We start from the raw sequence: 10,954 nt of genomic DNA on the forward strand, positions 1-10,954 counted from the left end.
GGGTTCAATTGCATTCAATTACAAACTCTTTAGTGTACATCACAAAAAGTTGTATGTCGGAGAAGAACAATGGACCCTGAAAGTGCCCTTTTCTCTGATTGTAGCAGGGAATCCTTCTCCTGTCAGTGGATGCAAGACTCCTTGAGATGGGACAATTTCAGTGTTGTGAATATTTTCTTTTGAGATTGACTATAAGAAGAACATTTGAGTTGTTTTTCATTGTTTTTGTTGTTTTGTTTTATTTGACTTTAGGTTGGGAGATCAATTTTGGACACAACGTTGAAATTCAACGTTGAAACTCAGTCTGCCGAATACATTGGTATACCGTGCTAATGTGGCCATCTAGTGGTCTAAAATTAAAGTGCATGCGGTGGGTTTAGTTTAAATACATACGACTCCAGTAATAACTTTACTATTACTTTATAATGATAATTGTTGTTTTCCTGGATGAACAAAATTATTCTGCACATATGTAATTAATATTATGTTACATTTTCAGCATATGTATCTTGTTTTAATTTGCCTCAACCAATAATATATTGTAATTTTCATAATTTTGTATTAGGATGAAATGTGCATTGACATGTAACAGGTCGATGATAGGAATGGATGTGATTATTTCCTATAATTAAAAGACACATGAATGTCAAGTGACTTTGGAAAAGTCAATGGGGTTGTATAATGTCAAATTACTGTGAACTGGTGTATGGCAAGTAGTAGCTCCAATCAGTAAAATCTTTAATAATAAATTCTTAATTAGGTTTCTTTCCAGAGTTATACTGTCTTTAATCTTCCAGCACTAATCAATATTGCAAGCCAAAACTTAAATCATTTTTTAATGTAATGTTGTGGACTTCAAAGGAGGAAACAACACACCACAAAAGTAGTCTGGGCTATAAGGCCAAATCAGATTCAGTCGTCACTCCTGCTTTCTCCCATATTGCAAAACATACTTATTAGGTTTAAGACTCTAAATTGTCCTAGGTGTAATGTTAGTGTGAATGTTTTTTTGGGTGTGTGTTTATACGTGCTTCAGTTGGCTGGCAACCAGTTTCGTGTTTACATTTAATAAAAAGCAGTAATTTAATTACATATAAAATAAAACTTGTTTCATAACCGGTAATTTTGTGCTTTGACTTCCTCCTACTAAATAGGCCACAAGTGTTAAACTCAAGGCCCCAATTTGGCCCATGACCACATTTTATTTGGCCCACAAAGAGACAATCATGTGTGTTAACGTCCTGTTTCTAGCACATTTTCTTCCCTTTTAACAACATTGAGATATGAGATATTGCTTACTGGCTTCTGATTTCAAAACTGGCTTTCCATCAATCTGTTGTGTATATGTGATAATGTAAGATGATTTGTAAGATGAGTTCCCACTTCTTCACACTTCATAACGGCCCTCTGGGGGGAACTATAACTACGATGTCGCCCGTCTGCGAAAATGAGTTTGACACCCCTGGGATTGGCAGTTCTGCTTAGTGAGCATTTAAATGTTTTTTGGGCTTCCTTGCAATTTGTAATGTAAGTGACATTAGAGGAAAGAGTAGAATTTTAAAAAAGCAGAGACAGAAACTGAGATTAGTTTCATGGTATGCGCAGCTGTGTACAAATGGTTGGCGCACCATGTTTTTTTACTGATGTTATACAACCAATACTGCGATGGTTGAGGCAGCAGGGGTTAATGTCCTTTACCCACTAAAATAATATGATGCAAATACAGTTTCTGAGCCAAAACCGCAGTGTCTGCGTATTTAATCAACAGCACACGTTTTATTTACACTATAGATTTACCACAAATATATACACAACCCCCATGGATGAGATCGCACCCATACCGAACCCACCCAGTCCTTCCACTTCACCTGTCAGTCATTCCTGGGTCCCTGGTGCTCAGGAGACCAAATGCCTGTCAGACCTCCAGCAGCCTCTCAAAGAAGCAACCTCCCCGCTGTCACATCTCACCCATCCCTCCCCAACTTCACCTCAATCCTTGTCAGACCCCCCAAACAAAAATAAAGTCACATTCTAGAGAGTAGTCGGGGCTCCTGCTTTGCAGATCAGTCAGTGGATTCATGATTGTCACTCACAGGGTCGGGCCCTTAATCCTATTGTTTCTCCGACAGGATTACTCTCTGCGGTCCCTCTCTCCCTGTGGCAGTGTGTGAGAGAAAGGCTAGATTAAGGGGATTAGCATGTATCCTCCTGACTTGTCAAACTGGGATGTAAGGAACCATTGACTTTCTTGGGATCCTGAATAAAGAGGTGCCTTAAAAAAAGAGAGGCCATGAAAAGCGGCAACCAAACAAAAATTCCTCAAAGGACAATGTGATTTGTTTTCTTTTGTTCCCCTGAACTGGGCTAAAAAGTTCAAAAGACAAGTCATGAAGTAAGAACCACAAGCGAAGAGGGGGTTTGAATTAAATGGAAGGGACATTTCACATGACTACAAAAAAGGTCAAGGGAAGTGAACAACTACAGCGTTACATCATACTTTATATTTAGTACAGGGGGTTGTTGCTTTTTATAATCTAAATCATAGCTCAGGATTGGATTTCTTCCCTGAATAGAAATGGTACTACACTAGAAGCATGCATGGCGCTCCACCGGGGCTAGGGGGGGCTATAGCGCTGTCCGAAATCTGTCTAGCCACCCCATGAGCCCTTCAGCAATTTTTTTTTATTAGGGCCAGAGCAGCAACCGCTGTGCGGTTCCTATTGTCTTTGTAGTAATTCTTATTATTATTCTTATTCTGCTGATATGTGGCATTTGGGGGGGACATAAATATGCACAAAAACTCACCAAATTTAGCATACCCGTCAAGCCGGGGAAAAATCTTGATCTTTTTAAGTTGTCATAAATGATGGAAAAAATGGCTGTGTTGGAGCACCAATAGTGGAAGAATAAAAGCCAATCCCCGTACATTTGACCGAGGTCTACAGAAATTGGCAGGACTGTGTAACACCCGAGACTTCAAGAAACATCCATTGCAGCCATTTGCTAAAATAAACAGGAAGTTGTATAGTGCTGGTATGTCTGACCATTACTTTAGAAGATTTTAAGTCTTAGCTCATTGTCATCATCCTGACCACAATCAAAGCTATAACAGCTGCAATATTAGTTCTTCAACCATCACTGTGTTGTCTCAGCTACTGTCTCTGGCAACCGCTTCCTTTCCTTCGTAGTGTTTGATTGAAAAACTCACAAATGATTTCAATGCTGTTCTAGTGAATACACACAACTCCGTAGCACCAATAAAACTTAAAACTCTACTGAAGAGACTTACTCCATGGTTAAGAGAGGAAATCTGCATGCGTCAACATTCATGTAGGAAGTTGTCTTCGATCAGACATGGTGCGATAGTTGCTGAAATAGAGATTTCTCAATTTTAGCCCAAACTAATTATCCTCCAGATTATTTGGTCTCTATAAAAACAACCCTGAATATGTATTTGATACAGGGGCAATGCTTACACAATAGAAGACAACCTCCAATAGCATCTTCCATTCAGATCCCGATTTCATGCTTTTTTTTGTACTCAGATTCAGTTCATAAGGGACAAGATTAAGGACACCGTTCCTAAAACCCCCTTGAATTCCGCAATTACAGATGTTAATAAGGGCATTACGGCTGATAAAATAATCATCCCTCAATTTAAAAAAATAAGTATCTCTTGAAAGCCTCAAACACAGGTCAGTGCAGCAAAGCAGTCCACTTGCATGCTCCACCCGCTTCCTGTGAAACTCGTTAACAAACTATTTAAAATCTTGGGACCCTCCATGTTAAATATTAATTCATTCATCACTCTCCTCTGGTGCTGTACCAGCATTTTTTAAGACCGCTGTTATTTAATCGCTACTAAACCTCGATGCAGAGTCTCAGTAATTCTAGGCTTGTCTCAAATTTCCCATTTATTACAAAAATCTTCAAAGAGTTGTAGCGCAAAAGCGTAACAACTACACGGTTGTTGTATTGCGACTTGGGGGGGCTAGGTGATGATGACCGAATTAGAAGTTGCTGTCTGAGCACCCCACATATTGATGAAGCCCTCCCAGCCTAGAAGGTTTTTGTATAAGTAAACTTTAGTTATGCTTTATGCTCAATTTGAACTTGTCAATATTAAACTGACAGCTTTTACCACAGTCATGGGCCAAGGGTCAACAACCTTCAGGACTCAAATAGTCATTTTAGCAGTGCCATGACTCATGGCATTTGACAGAATGTCACAAATCTATTGTTTGACTTTAAAATCACGTTACTGTCCATACTGTTTATAATCTGGCTTTACCTTGTGGTAGTACTGCAAATGACAGACTCTGAACCGCAATGCTCTTAATTCGCTACTTCAGGGAATACTAGAAGTTGTCTGTGACGACGTTTTGCTTGCATCTCACAAGAAATTGGTGGTAGGCTTGTGAAGTGTGGTCTCTCTGAAGCAACGTAGTGCGCGTGCTTCAATATGCACCCTCATCATGCTCAGGTCATTGCATTCTATTAGTTCACCACTAGTCGGCACTAGATTCTACACACTCTTCCTTTAAGACAGGGTTTTCAAACTCCTGCCCTCTGGGGTTGCTTTCCTGCATGTTTTCCATCTCTCCCCGCTCCAACCCACCTGATTCAAATTATAAGTAAGATCTGCAGGTTTCTGATAATGATCCAGACAATAATTTAATACCAAAAATAGCAATAATTTAATGCACAACTAGAAATAACACCCCTGTAATATTATGCCCTGCTCTTAGAAAATGATACATATTTAGTATCAATAAACAGTCACCATTAAGCAAGCAAAGCATTGTAGGAATGTCACTTCTTAATGGCTGTTGAGAAGCCCTGATAACACCAACAAATAATCATGTAGAAAATGCAACAAAATGATTATTATTTAGGAACAATATGTTCACCTTTCTTATTCTTAACCATTAACTAATTTGCATGCATTTGCATGTTCATGCGTGATGCGTCTGTCAAGTAGTAGTTTTCATGAGCATCTGGCTCATACAAGTATGGTCCAACGAACATATATCCAACAAATTCCTCTTCCTCCAACTCTTCAAATACCTGGATCCCGTCAGATTTGTTTCAGATTTTACTTTGAGAGTCAATTTCTGACTGGTTTAACGCACTATGTTGAGCTCTGCCACAAATCCCTTGGTGTGACGTCACAATTCCGGGTTTGTCGCTCGGCAAAATCTAACTTCGGGAAAACAATTATTTTGTCAATATACCTATTAATTTTTTCCCATGCTTCATTATTTGTATTATGCGTATTTACTGTACTTGTGACGTAAAAAGCTTTGATTTGTCATTTTCTGAACTCACTTTCACACTCGGTCTTTAAAAGCATCTCTCACGTTATTTTGCTGGCAGTTGAAGCGCTTGTTCGTTCGTTCTTCCGTTATTGTGAATGGAGCAGGAAGTTGACAAGATGACACCGTTGAGTGCATCAACAATGGGACAGTTAATTAAAAGATATTTCTTAATTCCCGCCTTTTCTTTCATGTTCTTGATTCTAACATGATTCAATGAAACAGGAAATACTGACCTTTTCTGGTAGCTAACCTAGTTGTGTTTAAAAATAAAATGATCTCCCTTCGCAAGTGACAGATGACGTAAGCATTAAGCCAACGTATCGTATTTTATCTGACAACGACCAATGGCTGCACAAGCGACGACGCTGTCGCTGTTTCGACCAATCGTAGACAGATGAGGCAACTCAACTCAAGAAGTTTAGCACATAAGCACAACTTGTTTTGTTTTGTGTATTGGCTACTCTTGCAGATGTTTTTTCAACAATGTGACGGTTTAACAACACTTTGGCCGTGAATAGATATTGGATTTTAGTCTTTTGCAGCAATGGGAATGTTTGAGTACACCGTTGGGCAAGAACATTTTGCTACTGAGGCCACAGTGGCAGAGGTAACGTTGAAAGGTTAATGCTAACGTTAGCCTTAACTTTATGAAACAATTGACTGGGAGCCAAGAATCAGCTGGTTTCCTCTTGCCTATTATTTTTGACGCTGTTTGGTCTTCAACTTTAAACGTGTTGACTTTGTTGTCCAACTTTTGTTACTCATCGATATCAGTGGAGTTTATTAGCAAAGGTGGTCAGTTGTACTCGATAGGGCGTTGCGTTTTCAATTGCAACAATAAAGTACTTTAAATTCATCTAATTTTAACACAAATTCTATTCTTAACCACACTGACAGTCAACTAAAGTATATGCTATATTTTAAACTAAATCATAGCACAAAACCTCTTTAGATGCGAACGCGGGTGATTTAACTTTTTTTCAGGGGGGATTTTTATGTTACATCTCCGTTTTACATTGAAGAGGACTAATTTCAGACGTGTTATAACAAATTGGGAGTAGTTGTTGCAAACAGCATCCTCAAAGTGTTAACATGTACTAGGAAAAAATCGGGTGCATTAAATCTTGTGACTAAAATGCACCCACACCATAATCTGAATAAATTTAACTTGGATTACTACACCCAGAGTAGTTTAGAATTGGAGACAAAATTTCTCTGGAACGTAATCGCTTCCATACATTGAATATCTGAGCTGTCTTTTCGCACATGCTCCCAATATTCATGGCTGATTTCCCCCTGACATTTTTTTCTCAGGAAAAATATTTTCGGCAGAAGTGAATAATTAAAATGTTGTGTATGGAAGGAAAACAGAGTTTAAAAAATGGTGTAAGGTCTAGAAAACTGTGACATGACTTCTGAGCAAATCCTCGCATCTGATAGGCAGATTTTAACACCAAAACCACATTATGTGTCTACAGGAGAAGTTGGTGTGCATTGGCTTGAACAACCAGAGCTATACCTGTGAATCTGGCCACTGTTGTGGGGAAACACAGTGCTGCAGCTACTACTATGAACTTTGGTGTGAGTTACTCGCCTCCTCTTTAGGCATGCAGAGCAGTTTGAAGTGGAAACATTCCAAACTCAATTTGATGTAAATCCTTATGGGCGGTTGTCAGCATGTATGGTCCAACCGGATGGTCAAACGCTTCGAGAGTCGTTGTTGTCTTCCCTTTATCGGCAATCACCAGATACCACTGTTTACAATATTGCAGACACACTGCTGAGGTAACATTAAACACATGACTGAGATTTGTGAAGTTGTTTGTGTGTAAAATGTATTTTGAGTGGTGAAAAATAGCCATCGTGGCCATTTCCTCTTTTTGACATGCTAGCACACCCATGTAATGAAGACATGACGTTATACCCTTCATATACTTCAGTTTTAAAAAGCAATTGTTTCCAATAAACTAGTATAATGTCAATGGAACTCAATACCATTTAATTGAGTCCCATGCTGACCATATTATGATAATACGTTAACAGATAGTTTAGGTTTGTTACTTTGGGTTTCCACAAGGTGCCACGATGATCCACGACTTTAATGTACTGTTTACTTCCAGCGGAATGACTTAGTAAGTTGTAAATAAGTTGAACTGGAAGTTCAATGTCTTCCCTGCAAAATATATGACCATTTAAAAAAAAAAAATTTTAAATTTAAATTCTACAGTGACCAAATAAGGTACATGTCAAGCTGGGGTTTGTTTTAGTTGGTAATCCACGTTCAATAAAATAGATAAACACTTGATTTCACACCAGTTCCATGCACTATTTCTTAAGTATATTCTTGGGTCTGAGTTCGCGGGATTTGCGAAGCAAACACTGATTTTTAAAGGTGTCTATTGTGCCTCCAAAGTAACGGCAAGTAAATGATGGCTATTTTTTAACACGAAATTGGTAATGTACAACAGTTTTTGGACTGAATATCTTTTTATGAAGGTCGTGAAGCTTTTCAAGTGTAAAACTTTCTTTTTTTTACTCGAGTGCCCCAATATGACACAATGGAGTCGACAACGTCATTCAACAATCTCAAGGTTGAGTGATCTCGCTTTAATTAACCAGAGCACACTACAGTAAGGTTTGATTGAAAGCATGAATCATTTTGACCTGGTTTTGAACAAGTTTATTTTTGAGGTCTCATATTACCCCTCCTGGATCAATCATACTCTCTGAGAACCAATCATGCTGGGTTTGTTTCTTTATTCTTTTAATATAAAAAATAATTTTCTTTTATTCAAAACTTAGAATAGATTTTACAGAAAAAGAAACAATTGCCCTTCATGGCACCAGGTTATTTTCTCTGTTGCTGTCCTGAGGTCAGGGTCACAAACCTTTTTGTCTCTCAGAGCTACTACTAGGGTAGTGAGTAATGTGAAGGACTAACAGTTTGATACATCCATCCATCCATTATCTATACCGCTTCTCCTCACTAGGGTCGCGGGGGGCGCTGGAGCCTATCCCAGCTATCTCCAGGCAGTCGGCGGGGACACCCTGAATTGGTTGCCAGCCAATCGCAGGGCACACATAGGCGAACAACCATTTGCGCTCACTCTCATACCTAGGGGCAATTTAGAGTGTCCAATCAACCTGCCATGCATGTTTCTGGAATGTGGGAGGAAACCGGAGTACCCGGAGGAAACCCATGCAGGCACGGTTATATTAGTAATCTATTATTGAGGTCTTATAATGTTTGTGCGCAGATTCTTCTAGTCAAACATAAAGATGATGCATTATTTAATGGACAGTGGTTTTTTTCGCAGATAAAACAGATGGAATATGACGGAAGCTGTTCCTGTTCTGTTTATATGTATGCCTTTCTATGTTATGACGTACATATTTTGTGGTCGTCTTACAGGGTTCTGGTTGGTGTGGACTCTGATTGGCATTCTGACATGCTGTTGTTTATGTCAGCACTGGCGCTCCAAACAGCGCTTCCAGCAGCAACGTCGGCAGAATGAGATCAACCTCATTGCCTACAGAGAAGCTCACAACAACTCTCAGCTTCCCCTCTATCTCAGTAAGGCGTGGTCCGTGTATTCAAACACACAACCTCGAGTCAACACAAGGGGTTCTAAACTTATTTTTATCACAGGCCACATTGTAGTTACAATGTCCTCAGTAGGCTGATTATCATGGTAAAACCACATACTGCATACTTGAGTTTGATACCTGTGCTTTGCATTAGCCACACATTCATTGTTCCTTTCCAAAATATCTATGGCCATGACACATGATAGAAAACTGAACATCATATTTTCTGATCTAAAGTGCTAATTTCATGCACTCATGCATTCATCATTTTGACTCCTTATAAAACACAGAATCTACATACATAGTGGTTAACTAACATACAACTGCTAACCAGCTGGTCAATTCTGAAGGAAGGGTACCCTGGACTAGAGACGTAGAATGTAGGAGAATGAGAAACTCACACAAGCACGAGAACATGCAAACGTGTGCCACTATGCTGCCAGTGACTTCAAGTTGGTCCGAATTCCAGTTTGTTCCTCTGATAGGAATTATCTCTGAAATAATTGTGTCCATTGTCAAGATGTTGCCATTATAAAACCTTAAAATACAATTACTCACCCTTTGATGTAGTGCACAGTAAGTACTGAATTGAAGAGAGGAAGGCTTGTTTAAGTTGCCCATAATGCTTCCTGCTTTAAAGACAATGGAAAGCAAAAATACATGTCTTGTAAATTTGAAACACCACCGAACAAAAGTGTTGTTAACAGCGCTGACAAGTCTGAATGATAAAAAAAGCCACTTACTGTGTATAAAATGGTGACTCATAATTGTGAAAAGTCCAGCTGTTCTCTCGCCCTCCAATGCTGTGGTTGTGTCAGCTTAATGCGCTGAAACAAAGCCTCACTCAACTGCGACCTGTCAATCAAACCCCACTTACAGCAGTGTATACAAGCACTGTGAAAATGTTGGTAGCTTATAGGATGACATTAGTAGGTTCACCTAAAAAAATGAACATAATTTATTTCATTTTAATTTAATTTATTTATACTTTTTTTTTAACAAACGCAAGCAAATTAATATGTATTACGATGAACAAGATCAGTTTTACTATCCGTAAATGTTTTGGTCTTAAAGGTTCAGTTTATCCTAAAACAAAAGACAATTAAACTACGAATTAATATGAAAGACAGTTATTTATCTACTTTAATTAGAGATGTTAACTTTCTAAACACTTTGACTTGCAGTCTTTTAAACATTCCCTACAACACCTTCACAACATTCTGCCAAACAAGTGTAGCACAAACATTCAGTTAGTTATCAATCATGTTTCAACAGCAATAATGAAAACTAATCTATTAGCTTCATCACTTCACCTTTTTTGAAACAACAATATGTAAATGTGGTCTGCACTTCTTAAGCACTGAATTTTCCTTGACACTAAACTCAATAAATGAAAGATGAAATTGAAGCGTTCTAAAAAACTACATATTTTTTTTTTAATTTTCTGGTAAATTTGAAAATTGCATTCTGGTGATTCATTGCTTAGATTGGAGCTGCTTGGCCACGGAAACCCATTCCACGAAGTTCTCTGTGCATGGACTGTTCTTGAGCAAATCTGAATCACACATGAAGTTTGGTGGTCTTTAGACTCAGCAGGCGACCTTTTCGCACTATGCGCCTCAGCATCGGCTGACCGCTCTTCATCAGTTTACGTGGCCTACCACTTTGTGGGTCAGCTGCTGCCGTTCCCAAATGCTTCCAGGTTCTTATAGTACAGCTGACAATTGTGGAATATTTAGGGGCCAGGAAATTTCACAACTGCATTTGTTGCACAGGAAGCCCTACAACAGTTCCATGCTGGAATTCTCTGATCTCTTGAGAGAAAGCCATTCTTTGACATATGTTTGCAAAAACAGTCTGCATGCATAGGTGCTGTACTTTCTAGACCCAAGGCCACGCAGGTTATTGGAACTCCTAATTCCCATTATTTGATTGAGTGAGCTAATACTTTTGGCAATATATTTCCAACCGTGGCACCTGACGACAGCTGGATAGGAGGTTGAATCACAGCGAGGAAGGCAGTTGGACCTGCCCCCAGTTGGACCTGC

The 10,954-nt window shown here is 38.9% G+C and overlaps 1 protein-coding gene across 1 annotated transcript in view; it reads left to right on the forward strand.

Moving 5' to 3' along the window:
* Positions 1-5,704: 5,704 nt before the first annotated feature.
* LOC148331424 (WW domain binding protein 1-like) overlaps positions 5,705-10,954 on the forward strand; it is a 7,621-nt gene continuing 2,371 nt past the window's right edge. Inside the window, exons 1-3 of the mRNA XM_088305151.1 lie at positions 5,705-5,925; positions 6,797-6,899; positions 8,731-8,892. Of these exons, the coding sequence (XP_088161277.1) occupies positions 5,863-5,925; positions 6,797-6,899; positions 8,731-8,892 (328 nt within the window). The 5' untranslated portion in view covers positions 5,705-5,862. The remainder of the gene's footprint in view (positions 5,926-6,796; positions 6,900-8,730; positions 8,893-10,954) is intronic.

Source organism: Idiotropiscis lumnitzeri, chromosome 9, assembly GCF_059441095.1.
Source record: "Idiotropiscis lumnitzeri isolate Australia: NSW breed Sydney's pygmy pipehorse chromosome 9, RoL_Ilum_1.0, whole genome shotgun sequence".
NCBI lineage: Eukaryota > Metazoa > Chordata > Actinopteri > Syngnathiformes > Syngnathidae > Idiotropiscis > Idiotropiscis lumnitzeri.